The following is a 21,970-nucleotide window of genomic DNA, read 5'->3' as shown; positions in this document are numbered from 1 at the left end:
ATGCTGCTCTTCTATTAACTCCTTCAGTGTATCAATATACCAAGTGTTTGTTGGTTACCATGTCCTATTGTTCTCATACTAACACTACTACAGAAGTTCCTCATGAATAATTCACAAACAAGCTGGAGGCCTCGGCTCAGACTGGATGATCTCCAGAGATCTGTTCCATGTCCAATTCTGTGACTCTAAATTTCCCCTTATTTCTCTTGTTTTTATAGTAACTGAAGCCTAATTTAAAATTACTTATTACAAGACTGGACCGGTTACAAAAATCTGTCAAAAAGGGCAAAATGCTCACTTCATGCACAAACTTGTATAAAGCTAGAATAACATGATGTAAGGCAGTAAATATATATATATATATACACACACACACACAAAAGGTTATGTAAGATTTGGCAACACCCCCATATTCAAAAAATTATTCTGCTTAAAATAAATGAGAACTCTAAAGATAACTTACCCACTCCTTGTGATCGTGGTAATCTAATGTGGTCTGCCTCTACTTTCTGAAGCTGAGGTGGGTATTCTTTTCTGGAAAATTAATTAGATGTATGGTTGTTCTTTCAACAGACACCGTCATAATTTAGTCACAATTATACATGAACAAAATAAACCTGAAATGTATCTGAAAGCTCTGAATAAGTAACTTCTCCTATTACATACTATTTGTACACTTAAAAAAGTATTGCCAGAATGCTAGGAACAGCCACAGTAAATGTCTTGGAAGTGTTTCTAATCTAAATCTCTTCTGATAATAATCAATAGTTCAGGAGTCTCTCACTTGCAGACCCAAGTCTCCAAATACTGAAGCCTGCATCTTCCCCCCCCCATCATTCAAGAAATACAAGACAGATACTTTTAAAAGCCAAGAATAGAAACAAATATTATTTTAATATTAAAGTAGATTCCAAAAGCTCCACAACTTAAAAAACAGGAAAAGAAGATGCAAAACAGAGGGAAGAGATCTGACATCAAAAACTGTTCTGGCCAGAAACCAGAAAGAACAACACAGGATAAAACATAGTTCCTATATATTTGTTTTTAAAATATTGTAATTAATTTAGACAAATTACTGGATAATAAAACTTCTGTGGGTGTAATTTGCATAATAAAGATATCACATTTTTTTGGTGCAAATTAATGCAATATAAGGCATTATAGTAGGATTTCTTTAAGTTTCCTGAAAGATATTTTCAGTTTACATACACGTGCATCAAATTATGCTACTACCAAATTAAGATTCCTGAAGTTCACTGCATCTCGGTTACTGTTTGTGGCACTTTTCTTTCTCAGTGCTTCCTCTGCCCTGAAGCTGTAGGTTACTGTTCCTGTCATAACAGAAGATGGCATGCACCTGAAACACAGGAGGCCCTGCCAACAACGTCAGCAGAAACTGGTTTTATTGGCAAGTTAAGCAATGGGCTGCAAATAGGCCACACACATCCCATCCTGCTACCTCTGATTACAACCAACAGCAAAGGGGTGAAGCACACAGCTGTAGGCAGTAACATCGCCAACTAACAGCTTAATTTTGAGGACCCACCTGAAAAAAATTTGGCTGTGGCTGATATAGACTTCAGCACTAATGAAATAAGATTTTATTTCTTCCAGGACAGCATTTCCTAATGCATCAAATTATAAAAACTTTGAATTTTCTGCATTTCTAGGTAATATTTCTCAGGGTCTTCACGTATTTTATTAACTAACAGCTGTTGTCTGACAAGTCATAATTACCTTTCAGTAGTATTTCAAAACATGTCTTGTTTTGAACATAATCACTCTTAGAAAAATTATTTTCTAACACTGAAATTATATTTAAGAGAAACAATATTGAAACTATTTGTCATTTAATTGAAAGCAAACAATAAAGCAAACGATATGGCAGATTTAGAATACTAAAATTTCTTTTAAAATGTAGTCAACAATTCAAAGTCTCTGGACATTTCTAGTTTACAATTTTTCTTCTAAGAATCAAACAAGATTGTATTACATTTTTAACATGCAATATATATTTGTCTTTTTAAGATGATAAATTCATTATTTACCATATACGGCTAAATAATTCTTTTACAATAAATCAGAATACAGTAGCATTATCTACCCCATCTGAATTTTATGTTAGCAGCATAGACTCATATTGATACCTATTCAATGGCCAAACACTTGCAAGAATACAGAAGAGCTAGCAAAAAATGTGTCTCTTTTTTCTCCTACGATACAGAATTGTTACTCATATGCTCACAATGAAGCAGTGGCACCCAAACCTAACTCACAAAAACCAGCTCCAAATCAACTGAGGCTTCCCAGCAAAGTTTAGCACTGTTAGCAATTCAAGGTCAGGCTTGAATTTGCTTTGAATTAGAAAGAAAAGTGAAAATGATTTCAAACACTACTTAATTTCATATTTCATCTGAAAAAAAATGCTTTCTTGGAGACAGTGACAGCCCTCCTACATGAAGGCAGAAACACTAAGTGCCTCCTACTAGTTTCCTTTCCTGAAAAACCCACACACAAACAGGAAGGCAGAGCCCACCACCACCAAGTTTTTACAGACTACAGCACTAAGGTGCCCCTCTCAGCACAATGTTTATTGCCATCTGAATGCTTGCAAATCCATTAATACCTTCTCCAGTAAAGCACTCAGTACATTGAGCCATTTAATTGCATGTCAGTGCAGAAACAGAATGAAAACTATGGTGGTCTTTTAAACTGAACATGACACATGCTCAATTAACATGTTGTTAAACCCTAACCAAAACTAAGTCTTCCATTTCAACAGGAGTAACTGAGAGATCAAACACCCGAACAGATCAAGATGCAAGACTGCCTACATACTGTGTCTAACAATTAAACACCCCAAGAAATACAATATTGATTGCTGTTCCTACCATCCTAGCAAATACTTAAAATATAAATTTTTTTCCCTGTTACATTTCCTAAAAATATTTACGAGATTCAGATTTTGCATGAAGAACAAGGCTCCATTCTAAGAGATTAAACAATTTTAGGCATCTCATTTATCTCGTCCATCATAAGCACTTTTAGTACCCTTAAGTACAAGGGAAGTAGACTAGTATTTGATAAAAGCAATCTCCAGAAGTAGTAAAGCATCAAACACAAAACATTAATCACAGTACCAAGAAAGATCCGGCTTTTTCTGCAACAGACATGACCAAATACTGAGGCAGTCTGGATTGTGCAGAGTCATGAACTTTTGACATATCTTAACAGCTAAGTCCTAGAGTATTCTTGACCAAGCATGTTTTGCCCAGACAGAACGGTGTCAGTGATTTTGTATTTTAAGCAAACATTCATGATTACTGCCATATTCCTTTACTGGTGGAATTGGACCTTAATATCTTCACGTTGGACTCCTAGACAGACCTCTGTAACACCCTGTAGCCGAACTGACATTTTCACTTCATTTCTTCTCTAGAAAAACAAAAAAGGAGGGCAGGGGAAAGGGCAGAACCAAAATTTCTGCCTATGCCAGAAAGAAATAAACATTAAGAAACAGCTGGATCTGGGAATTTAGGAGACAGCGCCACCCACGATGTGGCACACCACATCAAAAAGCTTGCACCAGCTCCTAACTTTGTTGAGGTGCAGGCTTACACATGAGCTGTGCTTAATGTGCAGCCTGCCTCTTTGAGAGGCCACCTTATTCAACCTTTCCTCTGCTTCTGTATGCTACTATTTGGAGATACACCACTGCAGGCGGGCTGTTGGTTTTTACATCATTACACAAAAGAAGAGTAAAGCATGGTAAAACTGAAGCACCAAGCTGCTGAGGTAAGATTTACCTTCAGCATGTCTTACAGGAAAAACAGAGTGAAAAAGTCAAAAGCTGAAAAGAGAAGGAGCAGCACTGGGAACAGGGTTTTTAGTACACAGGTCAGTAACCCCATCTGGCCCAGAAAGTCAGGAGTTGCGGCTGTACTTATCATGAAAGTAATGTTGAAAATTACATTTAGCAGCTCCTGGCTACATCTTCCCCTGCTAGACAGCAACAAAAAACAGGGAAAGAAAAAAAGAATGCATCCAGTAGTATTGGGTTAAGAAGCAGCAGGTATCCCCATGAGAAAATTAAGATCACACCAGCATGGAATGCAACCTTTGTCTTCTATGCCATTCAGTGACACTAACTGGCTGGTGAGTTTGACAGTTCTTTTAAGAAGTAACAAAAGGCAGTAAACCAGAAAGACTTGATTTTATTACTGAATTTGAAGTAAATTTGGAAAATCCTGAATTCACAAAGAACTGTGTTATTTTTATCATTAATGGTTAAACATTATATACATTTTTTAAACAAATCAACCTGGTATCAAGCTCATACTGCCAAAAATCACCTACATAGAGAAGATATTTATAAAAACTCAATGAATTCCTTACTATCCACAAAATATTTCCACTAACATACAATTATAAACTATGTATGAAGAAAAACAATTGTATGGTATTTCATACTGCTAACAAAATATTAACAGCAGTAAACCAGATGCAAAACAAGTGAGAAATGAGCCTGAAATGAGCAATTCAAAAACAGTGTGTCTGTTTTTGCTATACATTTTCTGTTAATTGCTTTAAAATATATACTTCATGAACAAAATATACACAGTAATGCAACAAAAATCTTTAATGCTATTCAAACCAAGCTGAAAGTTGTTAAACAGCCTACTAAGATCTGCTTCAGAATCATTCTATTACACAAAGTTTGCTGCTTTACAAAAAGAATTAGCAGAATGCTTATCTAACTTGACATTGGTTACATGAACAGAGAGATAAAGTTCCAGTGGAAATGCACCTAAAGCTCACATTAACACAGCGTTATTTAGAGATGAATGTAAAAGTCCTTTTTCAGTCAAAGAGCGTAAGTGAACCACAAAAACAGAGCAAAACACAACCAACCCCCATCACACATAAGCAGATATGATTTCCTGGATTAAATATTCTTTAACTAGCATTGCTGCAGCACTCAATCAGTTAATTTACTTAATGCTCATTGCCATGCTCATTTGATCAACAGTAAGCTTACCTTTCCTTTCGGTCCAGATTGCTTAAAATATGAAAAAAGAAAAAAACACATAAGATGCAAAGCCCCATATGTGTTGTACATCACTAAATGCAAAGGTTATTAAATACAAGCTATAACTGTTTCATTGTCTCTTGCACTCACTGGACTAGTTTTCAAACAAGCGCTATAATTTTTTATCACATTTTTGTTAGAGTAATTAGAAATGCACAAATGTTACTTCAAAGACAGCAACAGTCAGTGGTCTAAATAATACATTGACTTGAGCCTTTTTCAGTGTGTAAAATTCAATTAATTCTGATCTTAACCTGGTCATGTCAATTCACTTGCAATGTAGAAGATGTTAAGACAGAATCCTAATATGTGAATTAAGATCATGCCTCATTTCCAATCACAGAATCATTAAGGTTGGAAAAGACCTCAAAGACAGAGGCCAACCACTAAAACAATCCCCGATTGCCATACAAAGGATTAAAAAAAATTATGTAAGAACTTGTTTCTAATAATTAAAAAAAAATATTTAAAGTGTTTAATTGAGAAAAAGATTTCAGAAAGCAGTCTTTAAATATTTAAGAAACCACATGCAAAAGCTAGAGAAAAATAGACAGAAACCTTTTTCTGAGGTTTGGGCTAAAAAAAAATCTTACAAAATATTTAGGAACTAGTTTCACAAGCATCTCCTTTAACGTAAGTTAACATAAAACGGAATGTAGCTGATGCTCACAACTCTAGTCCTCTGTATACCAAGACTGATATAAAAATAGATCTAACTAAGCATAGCATTCAGACAACCTGAAAATAGCATTTTTATGTCTCCTGTCTTCAAAATTTGCAATATGGAATGCTGTAAGCTTTTAATCAACGTGACTGTTCCTCCCAACCATCAAAAGCCTAATGACCTTCTGTCACATATGCATTACACTAACAGTGTTCTAAAACAGAACGAATTCAAATTGTTTCCTGTTTTACTTCAGTCACACTAAACAGAATACTATTATTACAGAGTAATAAAATCTCATGCTCCTTTTCTTTTCACAAACAAAACACAAGAACAGAGCAAACTTTAATTCTCTTGTTACTCAGAAAACGGCAGGAGCGGAAGTAAGGCAGGTAAGAACGTAGTCATGATAATCCTACAGAACGCATCCCCTGAAAACACATTCCATCTCCACAGTGCTCTGGGAAGAGAGTAAAAGGACTTCAAAACTGTATGTGACTACAGCAACTTAGACTGGGGTGCAAGTAATCAGCCAATGACGTGTGAAGGTGGGGAAAAATTGCTTCTAACAGGATCTAGCCTTCACAAACAATAAATGCTGCTTTTGTGCAGGCCACATCTCAGTTTTTAAATCCAGTCAGATTCAAACCATGTCTGCATGGAGCCATATCCACTATCTTTGTATCCTTGGCACAGTTAGGATGAAATTTGGATTACCTCTTTATATGTGTTGTAAAGAATCTCACTCTGAAGGAACACATACTTAATACAAGGGAAACTTAAAGGCAGGAAAAAAATTCTAGAATCCCTTATACTGTACACTGTCATTACATTAGATGCCTCAAAATCCCTTATTAGTATAACAGATTTAAATGAATTCTCCTTTTTACATATCACAAAGATTATGAAATTAGAACCTTGGACAGATACTCGGATTATAATGATCAGTGTCCCTACCAATTGCCTCATGCAGCTCATGCATAACATTTGTTACACGTGCTGTACATACTTGCTATTTCAGTGCCAAGTTTTACAGAACAGTCAGTCAATAGCACAGGACAAAACTATGTATCTATTAAATGAAGCAAAATAGTTTGAAATAACTACAACACTAGGCCAAGCTATATCTGAAAATCCGTTGTATCAGAAGTGAAAAATTTTAATTTAATCCCCAGATTCCACTGGAAAAAACATGAATAATATTCATCATAACATCACTTTGAAATATCAATTTTGTTGCACTAGAAACTTTATTTTAAATATGAGTGCAGCCGATACTCAGCCAGACTTTAAGTTAACATGCACGTGCAAAAAACTTGCAGAAAGAGGTAACAAATACAGCACAAATCACAAACTTCAAATTCAACTTGACAGAGATTACAACTAAGTTGCATAATTAGGTTGCCCCATGTGATACTATCCGCACTCAAAAAACCCAGTATAAATAACAGAATCTGTAACATCAGTGCCAGAGATGCAAACTGCTCAGAACTAATCTAATCATGGCTTTATTTTTTGTTATCCTTTCAAAAATCTACCATAAGTTTATGTACAATAGATTAGGTTAGATAAAATTATTTTCTCCATATTGTTAGTGATCACCACACCATAACACAATTCCACAAATGCAAACAAGGAACCCAACTCTGAGCTCTAAGGTGTTGTGGTTTTTTTTTTCTACACTAATTTACAGGTGACACAACTTCCATGCTATGAGCTTTTCTGTCTCAATATATATAATTTTATTCTTGGTTTATTTTTGGCATATAGTCATTTTTAAGGAATCACCATCACGGCATTTACTTTTAAATTCAATTAATGCCTAATGAGTAAAGACTAGCAAAAAAGGATAAAAAAACTCCTACACAGCAAAAAATACATGACCAAAAAATATTACACATTTCATATGGGATTGTTTTGACAATTTCTTGCCTTTAAAACTCCAAAGTGTGCCTAGCATAAGAGTTAATTTTCTGTCGCTAATATAAGTAAATTACAATAACATTCCTAAAAGAAAACATACTGAAACACTCAAAATGACTACTATGCAATTACTTCACCCAATACTCAGCCTATGTTATTGTGAGAAATACTTCTTGATAAGTTTGAGAGGGGACAAAGTCATCAAAGCAAAACTACCTTACTAAATTAGTCAGTTGTGCCCAGCATCTCTCTCCAGGGACACACCCACACACTGAAATGGGCAACCTTTTATCTCCTCCCCAGACCAGGGGTAGTACCTGTCCCCTTTCCCACTGGCTGGGTACTCAGGGACTCACATTCTCTCTGGACCGCCTACTTTGCCCCAAGTCTCCCTCCCCCTGTTATCTTCTGCCTTTTTTGGCAAGTCTTTAGCATAACCTTTCCTACTGGTTCTTAACAACTCTTGCAGATGGCAAGGAACAGTCTAAACCACATCTAAGCAATAAGCAGCTACAAGCAAGAAACAAGGGTTAGCCTCTCCCCCCCCCCAGTCACTCTGGCTTCAGAAAAACATTGCTTGACTTCTCACATTATGCATTAGCTTGCTTTCTGCATGTCACACGTACCAAGTCACTACCCTTTTCTTCTTCACATCACACTGTAGGTTTAAAAAGAAGCAAGTCCCATAGGTAAGAAAGGCAATCAGGCAAGTCTAACATCCCCTAAAGATTAAGAATCTCTGGAGAAGGCTGAAGAAACCTACGGCACTCAACTTGGTAAGATGAATCCATCTTGACCAGCTGTTTCCAAGAACCATCTCAACAAAGCTTAATCAAATACACCAGTATTATCAAGGTCAACATTCAAAGCAGTCTTTCATGATTATGTTTACTTCAAATCATTTTAATTAGCACTGAAGATCAAGATTTTATCCCTCAGAATTACAAAAATATCCAAACAAACAACTCCCCCACACCAAACAAAAGCAAGCACAAACACAAACAAACAAACCCCACCAGAAAGGTAAAGAGCATGTATGCTTAAAGATGTGCCATACTTTACTCAACAGAAACTTGATAATATTCTAAAAAGGACTTCATGCAAGAAAAAAAAAGCACAGCTGGTTCAGCCTAAACCACACTGATAACATAAACCTCATCTTTCAGTTAAATTCATGGCAAAAACTCTGCCAACCCTTCTTAGTCATCCCAGTCTTGCAATGATTGAAAGAAACGAAAGAAATACAAAGAGAAGAGAGATACCTACTACTGCATCTGCTATTACTAAGGGGTTGGAAATGTCCATGCTATATAACATTTACAGACTACTGTAATGTTTGAAATGGAAGGAGGCAACAATGGTCTAAGCCTTCAAGGACTGGACAAGACAGCAACTCTCACATAAGGAAACACTGACAGAGTTGAGGTCGTTTAGCCTGAGAAGTGAAGGCTCCAGGGAGACCCTACTGCAGCCTTTCAGTACTTGAAGGGGGCCTGAAGATGGGGACAAACTGTTTAACAGGGCCTATTTCAACAGCGTAATGGTTTTAACCTAAAAGAGGGTAGATTCAGATCAGGTAGAAGAAAGAAGTTCTTCACAATGAGGTGGTGAAACACTGTAACAGGTTGCCCCCAGAGGTTGTAGATGCCTCATCCCTGGAAACATTCAAGGGCAGGTTGGATGGGGCTCTGAGCAACCTTGATTTAATTGAAGATGTCCCCGCTCACTGCAGAGCAGTTGGACTACATGACCTTTAAAGGACCCTTCCAACCCAAACTCTCCAGTGATTCTATTATTCTGTGACTGCAAAACCCCTTTTTCACTCTGTTTCTTCAATGCCAGATTACACTAATACATGTTTGGATCACATAATTTATTCTCATTAGTATATAGGCTTTGTTTTTCTGAAGTTAGCAAATCCAAGTGAGGGAAGTGGGATGAAAAAAAAGGATAGCTACACATGATCCCACCATCCCAAAAAATCTATGGTAAAAAATAGAGAGAAAAAAAGAAGGCAGAAAAAGGAAGCTAGACAATACTGACAGGAGACAGCATTCATGTGGGATGGTGGAAATCCATGCAATTCATATATAAAAAGAGTTCTGAATGGATAAACTTAAAAAAAAAAGCCTTAAAGCAGTGGTTATCTGATATGTTTTTGACACACTGGGCGTGAAAAGCATATTAAAAACATCTAAAAACAACCCTGCAATTTAGAGAAATCTGATGGGGTTTCAAGTTTCCAAACCAATGAAGTTCAATTCAGCATAGTTCAGAAAGGTTCCCCAGTTTCCAGTCATCCTCTCACATAAACGCAAAACTTTGCTTTTGTTAGATTTTCCAGTTTATATGTTTTATGCTGTATGTATAGACTATATGCGATCAACAGATCTATAATTTAATCTTTAGATGGATCTTATACAAGCTGGAGTTGCTGCAAATTAGTATTTGCTGATCATGTTGTCAGTTATGTGAATTTCTACTGCATACTATGTTTGTTCATTTCAAAGTGTTTTCTAAAAATACTTATGTTAGCAGATGCTCTCCTGCTATGTGCCATAGTGTGTTTTAAAATGAGTAAATTCTAATATTATATGATAATAATTCCTGAAATATAATGATTTCATGAAACTTTAGTAATTAAGATCAAAGCTCATAATCAAGAATGCAGCCATATGATTACTTACATTTTCTTAAAACACTTCATAGCATAAGAAAAACCATTACATACAAAACCAGAGAGGACTTTTTACAACTGAAATATCTGGAGAAACAAATGTAATTAGTCTTACCTTTGGGCTGCTGTTTTTACTACTGTTGTCTGTGAATGTGCATGGTGAAAACGTCTGCCATGTACCACAGTTACAGCACCAGACATATTCTGAGCATTTTCACTGCAAACATACAAAAAATGTTTAAGAAAAGACTCTGGTGTATTTGTACAGTCAGCTAAAAACTCTGGTGTCCTACTTTTATAAGAACAGCCACACAAAAACAAAAAACAAAGTATTTCTGAACCACTAATACAACTTGTTAGGATTCTTTTACAGGCATAAAACCATTCAGCCCTATCATAAAACAGACAAATAGGAATATATATTATTTTTTTTTCCCTGGAAGAAAAGGTAAAGGTTTTTTAAAATTTTATCAGCTTCCAGAACACTAGGAACCAGCTCTATTTTACTCAACCCTGTACTGCAATAAGACACTGCCATTTGTAATGAATTGTAACCATTTATAATTAATTTTATACTTCCACCTCTCATATTATTAAGGCATAATATTAACTTCTTTAATACAACTTAAGGGGCATAACACGTGAGCAGATTGAAATGTACATTCAGCAAATTCCCTCATTACTCATAAGAGAAAATAAATGCTGCAAATTTATGGATGTAAAATGGCTTGTAACTGAAACAAAACAACACATCTTAAAATGAAAAGAGCAAGATTCTCAGGTACTTGAATACCCCAGTAGGACTCCATTCACCGATGTATTTTAGCATTTTTTTGCTTTCTTCATTTGTTGCCTTTTGACTTTTAACTCATTACTATGTAAAACCATCCCTGAAACAACATCTCAGCCTTGGCCATATTGATCACCATAACTGGTCTACTCTGGCCTCCAATCGGGAGGTCTGGGGACACACCATCTATAACACTGCTGATGCTTTTGAGAACGCACACAGGATCACCCCTGAGGAGAAAAGACAACGCAGAAAGAATCGTGCCTTGCAGAATATTCCACCTAAGGAGTCTTTTTGCTGTGCCTTTTGCAACTGGACGTGCCTATCTCGTATTGGCCTTTTCAGCCACCAACGCACTTGCAACAAACGTGGGTAGAGCCCTCCCCAAATCTTCGTTCGTGAAGCCCAGCCATGAATGAGTGAGTGATGTAAAACCAGTAACTCTGGAGAGAAGATTTCTTAGCATTACTCTCTCTAGTACAAGCTAACATTAAGAGATAGCAGATCAATAATACAGTACTCCTTCAAAGATCATTAGACCCTAATAATTATCCTGAACGCTACTGTGACAGGACACACATTACTATGCTTGAAAAGTTCAAAAAACACACAACTTTGTTAACAGAGTGTATGTTGATGATGCAAACTGTTTCAAATTATGGAAATAGAGTGCTTAAATTTTGCTTTTAAAATTGCTTGGAATTTTTAGTTGCACTAAATAAAATTATGTGAAAAGGCATTCTGATTAATAATATTTCCCAGAAATACTATCCTGCTGTTTGTCCGGTTACAAGCAATGAAAAAAACCCTGAAGTACCAAAATTCTCAAAAAAGTTGACAACCAATTCCTAATCCTTCCTTTACATTCCCCAGAAGATGAAAGTGAGCAAACTGTTAGTTTGCTTTTTACATTCCAGTTTAGCTTTACAAACCCTTTTGGGAGCCTTATATGGAATATCATAAGTCAAGATTAGAAGCTTTCAGAGCATTTCTGACTGATCCTAAGATAACTATTATGATCTGACTGATCATAACATAACCATGAACATAACAGAATAAGACTTATCAAAACCAAATGGTAAACCCCTCTTTTCTAGAATAGGAAGTTTAGAAACATTATAAATGATCTAACAGTTCAACTTCTTGAAAATTAACCTAATAGCAGCCTATTCAAACACCAACCTCTTGAAAGTAAACACATTCATCCCAGATGCTTCCAAGGCAAGACTATGCAACTCCAGCTGGTCAGTCATCAGCCAGACCAATTTACAGTCAACTCTCTGTTTAATGTTGCCACTCGAGAAATAAGAAGCTGACAGCTACTTGCCCTAAATACTTTAGAGTGTCTCAAATCCTCTTTGGCTTTCAGTTTAATGTCTTCGAAAAAGAAAACAGAATCAGAGTGCAGAAATGTCTTCTCAAAGGCTTAAGGCCTAAGGAGTTTAAACAAGCAAGCAAGCCTTTAAACACCTATCTCATGTTTTATCTTTGGATTTGTTGGATCTGAGCTTTGCTAAACTATCATTATTATGAAACTCTGTCTTGTGCCCCCACAGTAGAAAAAAATGTTAAGGCAGCACTTCTGCTTTCTGCCTCACACTCAGATAGTGAGAAACTCCAGTAGGTGCTGGAATAGAGTATCACAGACTGCTCGGGGATCAGGTTTGAGTCAAAGCAGACCGTTCTAGATGGCAGACCTAAATGGTTCATACGGCGTCAGACATTTCCAACTCAGACAGCTGTAAAATGCAATCTGCTCTATAATCTTGTTCTCTGAAGAGAACATACCCCACGCAGAGAGAAATACCAGAAAATTCAATCATTAAGTCTTAGCAAGTTGCAAAATGGGCACATCCGAACTGAAACCTGAGTTTGCAAGTTTCAGCACAGTTTCATTAAGATATGACATTAAAACCAGGATGATATAATGGTCAGAAAGTTCCTGGAAAGAACAAATGTTCTAGAAGTCTCAAAGAACTTACAATATATTAACAATATATGTCTCATTAACGTTATCTCAGAAACTACACAATGACTTGAAGCGCTCTGATGTTACACTATCAAATTCTATCAGCTGACTAGCTGATCCTATGGAATTCTTAACACCCCAAATTCAAGAGGCAAAGCACAAAAGAATCCTTCATTGGGCAAAGGGATGAATCTAGAAGTAATGGAAGCACAACCAAAAACACTGGACACAACTACAGAGTACATTAATTCTGCTGTTCATCAAATAACTTTTTAAATAAAACATTACCCCAAAAAAAGTAAAAGGGACTTAATTTGAGAAATTTTGACAGAAGTTATTGAAAACCAGCAAAGATAAAAGCAATTTAAAGTAAGACCTCATGATTAAAAAAATACAAACAAAACCATTATGGTTAAGTTAGAGTTTGATACTGGATTTGCTTAATCAGGTAGCAGACCATAACTTCTTGGTTGGTTTAAGTTTTTGTAGATGTAAGTGGATATATACACCAAAAACTTCTTCTCACTGTCCTCGCACATCCCTTCTTCCTATCACTCGCCCTCTGAATTTTAGGGACTATTATACTACAATACTACTCATTTTAGTAAAGCCCCACTGATCTGAAGTTTTTAGTGCCTATTCTGCAAATAAGGTGGAAAAAAAGACTTCACCATTGTGATAAAAATCACCATGAACAGATCAAGAACATCAAGTATCTGATCTTCTTGTATTTAATTTAGCAGCTTAGCTGCATGATCAACTTCCAGAATCTTCTCCAGTTGAAGAGTTCAAATACTGATGGAGTAACTATTAAGCACCTTCCATTCTGCATGTCAAAATGAACACACCTCTGGTCATCACTGCAGGGACCAGACCACAAACCTTTATTGATGCATGTGTTATGAAAGATACAACACTATCAAAAATAAGTTATTAATTCAAGATAATCACTTAGAGCATAATCACATTTCCAAGCAGACTCAGAGACCAAAATCTGAGAAACTGTCACAGTGGCCTCTACACATCCATTATTCACAACTAAAATTCTTCATCAATGACAGTTTATTAAGAGGAAGAGAATACTTATATTTTTCATTTAAATTCAGCATACAGCTCAGTACTAGACAGAGGGTGGATGCCTGTTTACATGCCACAGATTTTACTTTTTTAGTTTAATTTTATAAATCATACTAGGTCTTGGGTTTATAATGTATTACTTGTCAACAGAAGGCAGTCCCAATCCAGGTAACAGAACGTCTGATCTAAATGCTTAGACCATCTAAAAAAACCTCAGTAACTATTTATTTTAAAAACAATTCCGTTCTGGAACTTAATCAAAACAATGGACACAGTGAAGTATGACTGCTTTAACAGAAAATGAAGAAAGATTACATAGTAATGTTGGATTTCACTACAAATCCCACAGCCAGACAGAGGAAAATTCCAGTTACTTGTTTAAAATGGTTAGGTGTACTCAAAACAACAACCAAATATAATGCGCATGCACAGGCTTCTTCACTAAACCAGAACAAAGACAGGAACCTTGACAGATTTCTAAAAGTTACTTTTATCTTCATGTCTATGTTCAAGAACAGAATCCTAAAGAATGGAAATGACCAGGGTGATTCTCTAAGAACTGGTAAATTTGAAGAGGATTAAAATAGAAATCTGGATATAATCTTATAAACGTGTTGTGTATACAAAAAAAAATATCAAAAGACTGAAACACAAAACATTATTTGTACAGCATAAATCAAGGACAATGAAGTACTGTGGTAATTTGTGTAAATGTAAAAAGAATTTAATAGAGGGACAGAAGGAAGTACCCATGTTCAGAGACGGCAAGAACTGACAAAGAAGTGCTTGAATGTGTTGAAAAATAACAGACCTCTGTGCAAGGCTGTTTTAGCCTATAACAAAAAACTTGCCATCATTAAAAAAATTTTATTTTTAAAACAACTTTTTAAAGTTCCAAATAACATCCCATTAGTCAAGACATCAGGTTCAAGATCAAAACAGCAGGAGAGGATACACATCACATAGGACTTCAAGGATTTATTTTCTCGAGTGACTTTGTGATAAGAATGGTGCCACTAACCAACAATGCTCTTAGGGATCAGGATGAAAGAACAAAGACAAGAACATCCCTCATGCAACCACACAGAGGTTGGATATTTGATGACTGCTCCAATTATAGCTAGCTATCTCATGAACTTTTCCTTCCTGCAAAGGTCACCAAACTGATTGCACTTCAGTAACACGAAACGCTCCCTGAGAAAGTTCTGTGAATATGTCATTTTTTTCTTATATGCTAAGTAAAGAAATACGTCTCTTACAAGCTAGGGACAGTAGTAACAAGCAAGCACGACACTGAATGGTTCAACACTGTTCCTGTCAGCACTAAATGCAAGTGACAAGCTCAAGCTATCATACAGGAGTATGGTATTTGCTGAATCCTTTAAAGATATAGTCTCTGACTCCTAAATTAAATTCTATCTTGCAGCAAGGAAAACAGAAAATGCATTCTGAGTTAACCTTGGCAATTCATGGTCATGGAAAGAAGAGATTCTTGATGGGGATGTTACCAATATTCTTTTATCTGCTAGCACTGTATAGAAGAAAAAATAGCACACGCAGGCAATGTCTGTAAGGTACTGACAAATATGCCAATGAATGCTCTAATTCCATTTCCATAGTCTTCTGGTACTTTACTAATGTGCTGTTAAACATTTTGGAAGAGAAAAGACCTTAACAATCTAGTTTTCTATCTTTACTGAGAAACACAGCACAGTGTAGCTTCTCAAAATGCACAGCAGATAATGTATAAATACACCAGCAATTCTGTTTATTTAGTATTGATTTGTATCAATGATCAAGTAGGCAAGCCAACATAAAACTAAATGTATTACCTAAGTTTCTTGCTATTTCCCATCATGTTGAGGCCGATTGCATTCCCCTTAAAAAGTCTGAAGCTTCCAGCTTTGCCACGCCTTGCAAATGCTTTTATGGAATCACTGCTAGTGCCGATAGTTCCAGGCCGACAACGAAAGGACTAACAACAGAATTCACATACATTAAAATGATTGCATAAAATTAAAAGGACAAAGTTATTTACAAGTTATTAGTATAAACAGTACTTTGGCCTCCTTTTCAAACTGCTTTTGTATTGAATTTCACGTAAAATACACTGCCTAAACCCTTACCCACTAGGATTCCTTACTAAACAAAATATAATATATAATTTATATATAAAAAAATAGTAATAATTGTCTAAATTTAACGTTAGTTATTCATGCTTATATTTTCATACTACAATACAAATCAAGATGGTGAACAAAAACATTAAGGGTGGGCAGATAGACAACTTGAGCATATGGTCCTAAACCATCACATAAATGTCCATTTTTTAATGCTGCACAGATGACTGTGCAATAGTGTTTAAGAACTTAGCATGTTTTAAAGATACATTTTCACCATGAGATAAAGAGATTACTTACCTTTCTTTCTTCATTGGGACTGAAAGGCTCATCGCTCTCATCTAAACTGAGCAGATTTGCCTCGCTAGACAGGTGTGGGAGAGAAAAGCACATATGTTGTAATCCAACAGAGCACAAGCAAAACATTTTAAACACACAAAGCGTTTTTTATTTCTCTTCCCTCTTTAAATTTAAATGCATCATACACATGCTGTATTTACAGGCATGAAACCACAGGAACATGAAATAAGTAACACAGTGATCAGATGCATTATGTGAACCTGAACTCAGAGTGCACATCAAATTGTTTCACAAAAAGTAAAACTAAAGGGATTAATTCAATTACTGACACCACAAAAGAGTTTACACCCTATTCTTACATTGAGTCAAATATTTCACTAACCTGTAAAACATAATTTGTTCATGCATATCAATGTTCGAAACTGCAAACTTCATAGTGTTTTAGAAGAAGAACTTGATATAAATAACTTTTATCCCATAGCGATTACTATCAAAATATCTCTTCTTAAAAATAACGTATTCAGTTTGGTTCTACTGCTCATTAAAATGCGTTTCTTTAGTACTTTCAATGTCTGTAATCCCCAAATATTAAAATGAGGAAGAAGATTAAAAAAAAAGAACGTATTCTTTTCATTAATAGGCAATTACCCTCAAATAATCTTAAGTACTTAAATTAGAACCCCAATCACACATTTTATACAGACAGCAGGTATACTAGGCTAACATATTCTTGCTTTCCAGAGAAGCACCTGCAGATAATCCTTTCTCATCAATCCTAATAAGGTTACTTCTCTCTGGGCCACAAGAAAACAACACATCTTTTAGCCAACTTGTAATTGCATGGTTTGGAGAGTTTTAATCAAGATCATTCAGGCAGAAATTACTTAAGAATACAAGCAGTTATGCCAGGAGTTCCAAGGGAACAACTACACAAGAGAAACAATTATGGAGGTGAAGGTGGAAACATTTCTCAGCTGCAGATATGACATGCTGACTGCAATATATACAGTGACTTTAGCTCTTTATATATATTAGGTAATCACTCGAATGATTCCTGTCATGTTACAATTTATTTTTCCACCTTACACAATACAGATATCCTTACAGCAAATAAAATAAAAGAAAAAAGTTCTTGACTGATAGGGTGAGATCTGCAGACTCCAAAACTTCAGGAAAGAGAAACTCTGAAACTTCTGAAACTGTGCATACTGTTGCCTTTGATATGGCAAGAATGATGTAAATGTCAACACACAGACAGTGGCACATTGCTGTATTTTCCTTTCATTTACAGGCCACCACAATTCTAGGTGCTCAATGGAAAATGAACAGTGTAGTGGATAATCAGTAATTTCAAACAAAGACAAAAGACTACAGTTGTACTTCTGTACAGACTACACATGGATATTAAAATTTTAAAATACTGCAACATTTTTTAAACTCTGTTTCAGGAGAGAATATTCTTTCAAAGGAGGTTCACTGAGCCTTCTCTACCCTTCATCAGAAGACAACAGGTTTAACAATTTCAGAAGTTTTCCAGATCATAAAGAATAAACAAAAACCTGCAGCACAGATATGAACAGCAACCTACGGTATCTGCAGTTCTGGCGTTTGCCTACTGTACTGACCTAGCCAGATCATTTCACCTCTAGAAACATTTTCATTCTTCAGCTTCAGTTCATACAAAAATCAAGACGATTTTCAAAATGCCTTTCTCCTGTGGCTATACTTTTAGGATTTCAACATGCCACAATACTGCAACCACTTTAACAAAGGGCATTTGAGGGGGATGCTGAGAGAGAAGGCAACACAATGCAAATCATGGAATCATAGAATCAGCTGGGTTGGAAGGGACCTCAGAGATCATCAAGTCCAACCCTTGATCCACTACCGCTGCGGTTACTAGACCATGGCACTAAGCGCCACATCCAGTCTCTTTTCAAAAATCTCCAGGGATGGAGAATCCACTACTTCTCTGGGCAACCCATTCCAATGTCTGACCACCCTCTCTGTAAAGAAATTCTTTCTAATATCTAACCTAAACCTCCCCTGGCACACCTTGAGACCATGCCCTCTTGTCTTGCTGAGAGTTGCCTGGGAAAAGAGACCAATCCCCACCTGGCTACAACCTCCTTTCAGGGAGTTGTAGAGAGTGACGAGGTTTCCCCTGAGCCTCCTCTTCTCCAGGCTGAACAGCCCCAGCTCCCTCAGTCTCTCGTCATAGGACTTGTGCTCCAGTCCCTTCACCAGCCTTGCTGCCCTCCTCTGGACCTGCTACAGGACCTCAATATCCTTCCTGAACTGAGGCGCCCAGAACTGGACACAGTACTCCAGGTGTGGCCTCACCAGCACTGAGTACAGGGGAAATGAACAAAACACTGAACCAATGCTTAAATCAAAGTGAACAAGTATCTCTTATGATGCAACATGACTAGAAAAATATCAGGGAATTGAAAATTTTAAACAGTATCTTTAGATCTCATGGAATGTGAAGTATATGCAAGCCCTAGGCTTGCTTGCAAGGGACAGAGTTTTGAGCCCTGTGGACATGGCTAAGATGCTGTTCTATACCACCCACATCATCGCTGGGGGGCATGGCTTCCAGGGGGGAAGGAAAAGCAAACCAGAAGTTCACCATTTTGTTCAGTTTTCTTCCTTAAGAAAGCTGCTGGGACCCAGCACTGCAGACTCTGTCCCTCTCCTGCTGCTGCCTGTCCCTCTCCTACTGCTGCCTGTCCCTTCTATCCCCTGGGAAGAACGCAACTCCAAGTGGCCAAAAGGGCTGAGCCCATGTGGTGCTGTGACCTTAAAACACCCATCCATGACAGCCCACCGCGGCACCAGTGCGAGAAGCAGCCGTGGGGAACGGAGTGGTGGAGGCAAACCTGAGCCCAGCTGAAAGGAGCCCAGCTGTGCCATGGGCATCCAGCCGAGTGGAGCCAGGAGGAGCCGAGCACGGCTGAGCTGGGCTGGTCAGGGTGGCCCAGACGATCTGGCTTTTGGGGCTTTCTCCATCATTGTTTTTCATTGTCTTGGGCTCGAGGACAGGGAAAGTCGGCCACGGAGAGCACCTGCCACAGTGTCTTTGTCTCGGGAGTAACCCCATGTCACTGCTGAGCTGCAGGAACGTTCAAAATCTTGTCTTTGTCTTGGTGGCCATGCAGAAGCAAGTCAATGTGGTGAACACCTTTTGTGTGTAAAGCACCTTCTCTCCTGTATACTTCTGTTATTAATATCTTTGCTGTTACTGCACGTTTCTTACTCCATTGCTGTTTGCTTGTTACCTCAACCCATAGTCTGCCTTTGTCCCTCTCTCACTGGAGGTGGGCAGGAGGAAAAGAGAGTGGCTTATTTGGAGTTTAATTCCCAGCTGGTGTTAAACCACCACAATGCATCAGTACCAGAAAGGGTGTTTTTTCAGAGAGTAGAATAGACAGCAACTGAGTAATGCCTATTTGCTCATGTATCACATGCTTGCAGTTGCCTGCTTCAAAGATGCAATTTATACAGCCCTGAAAAAAACCCACTATACCAGTCTGCAACATTTTTAACACTGCTGAAATTAAACCTCAGTGGTCGTGCTGGGCGTATCTATGCCTCCACATTTTGTCACTTTTAACCTGCACATTCCCTGGTTATTTTCATATTGGAACAATAATTTCTAATTTTTCAATACTTTCATTAAAATTTTATAACAAATGAATGTTAAGTTTTTACTAAAATTAAGGGGAAAAAATAGAAGTAATTTACCTAAATAGAGTTCTTTCCAAAAGGGAATGTATAATTACACATTCAAATTTAGGCACTGAACAAGAAAAACAAAAATTTCTGTTTACTTATGTCTAATCACTTGCCATTTGTTTAATGTTTCAAATGCAACAGTTAGTTAGATAGCTCAGTCTACTAGACGATGTTTTCACTACTACCTTCAAGTACCCAAACTTTAATGTGGCAGGAAGAATGTGACAAGGAATCATGGGAGTTGTAGTCTTCCGGGTTCTCATGCATGCTCAATCAGTACTTGATTGTCATTGGTTGGGAGATCATGTAACATATTTAAGCACTGTATTTAAACCTAAGTGTTTTGGAATAAACCTCAATTCTGCTCTGGCACTCGTTCGTGCCTTACTTTAAACCTCTGTTGACCACTGAGGTTACACTCCAATAAGGTGCAAGCATATTTCTATCAACTACCAACCGATCCAGCTGTGTTTCAAACCTAATTGGAATTTCTTTCTGAAAACTATTACATACAAAACCAGGACGTTGCCAGATTTCCCCTCACAGTGCACTGTGTACATTCTTTATTTTAAGTTATGTGGTGGTAGGCAGCACATTAAAAAAAAAAAAAACAGTATCAGGGGCACAAGAGAAGTAGTAGTATTATTCAACTCATTCGCAGTGCCACTCCATTAAAAAAAAAAGCATAATTAAGGGTTAATTTAACCTTAATTAAAACTACTAAAAATTAAGAACTGAGCCTCTGAACAAAAAGTTTTCATCACTTCAAAGGGTATAGTATCTTACTAACAAGCTCAAAAAAGAAGCATAAGACACCTATATAAATATGGGAGGGTTTTTTGCGAACGTATTACGTATTTTAAAAGTACTGGGAAAAAGCCAAACAGAAATAAATAAAATAGTACATTGTTTTTCCATCCAGTAGCTCATCGCCCAAAATAAAAGGGAAAAAAAATTAAAACTTTTGAAAGAAAATGGTAGTTAAGAAAGGATACCACAGTGCAAATAACCCAGAACCATTTATTTGTATTCACTGTTTTTGATAAGGCTGCCCTTGAACAAATCTCAGTGGAAGGCAGAAGTCTAGACTATTAAGAAAACAGTATGACAGCCAAGAGCAAACTGGGCCCATCTATTTACAAAACCACTGTGGAGCATACTGAGGTATATTTCAAAAACATTTATCCAGATACGAAAAAGGAAGTAACTATAAATTATTCAAGACACTTCAAGAACAATCATATGTAACACTAGAAAGCATCGTGTAACATGTTCATTTCACACATCAATTTGTTTAATATATTACTTTGGCCACGTTTGCACAGGTCTGCCATCCTTCCACGTGTTCTGCTACATGAGATATGCATCATTCCCACCATTTATTCTGTGATGGACTACACAGGTTTCAGTCTGTTCAACTGACCCATTGGTCTTTTTTCCTGTTGTTCTACGTAAAGGTTCCTCTCCTGTGGGATCTCCAAGTACAAAGCAAGAAAAATCTCACATCACTTGCTACTACCTTGATTGCTGTCTTCAGTAGAGCAAATCTTTTAGAGCATCAAAAATATTACTTTTACTCTTTCAAGTGGACTGAATATTATCCACAGGCATTGACTTTGGGAT

At 36.8% G+C, this 21,970-nt stretch overlaps 1 protein-coding gene across 3 annotated transcripts in view; it reads right to left on the bottom strand.

The window, feature by feature from the left end:
• Positions 1-21,970, bottom strand: part of SENP6 (SUMO specific peptidase 6) — a 73,493-nt gene that overhangs the window by 31,209 nt on the left and 20,314 nt on the right. For 2 of the 3 annotated variants that reach the window (XM_027645030.1, XM_027645032.1), the window contains exons 3-7: positions 16,610-16,673; positions 16,022-16,164; positions 10,469-10,570; positions 5,039-5,059; positions 464-534 (exon numbers count right to left, since the gene is read on the bottom strand). In XM_027645030.1, the coding sequence (XP_027500831.1) occupies positions 464-534; positions 5,039-5,059; positions 10,469-10,570; positions 16,022-16,164; positions 16,610-16,673 (401 nt within the window). The remainder of the gene's footprint in view (positions 1-463; positions 535-5,038; positions 5,060-10,468; positions 10,571-16,021; positions 16,165-16,609; positions 16,674-21,970) is intronic. The other variant, XM_027645031.1, reaches the window with a different exon arrangement.

This window comes from Corapipo altera, unplaced genomic scaffold (assembly GCF_003945725.1).
Source record: "Corapipo altera isolate COAL_440 unplaced genomic scaffold, ASM394572v1 2, whole genome shotgun sequence".
Classification (NCBI taxonomy): Eukaryota; Metazoa; Chordata; class Aves; order Passeriformes; family Pipridae; genus Corapipo; species Corapipo altera.
The sequence above is the reverse complement of the archived record's forward strand: the minus strand, read 5'-3'. Positions and strand labels throughout refer to the sequence as shown.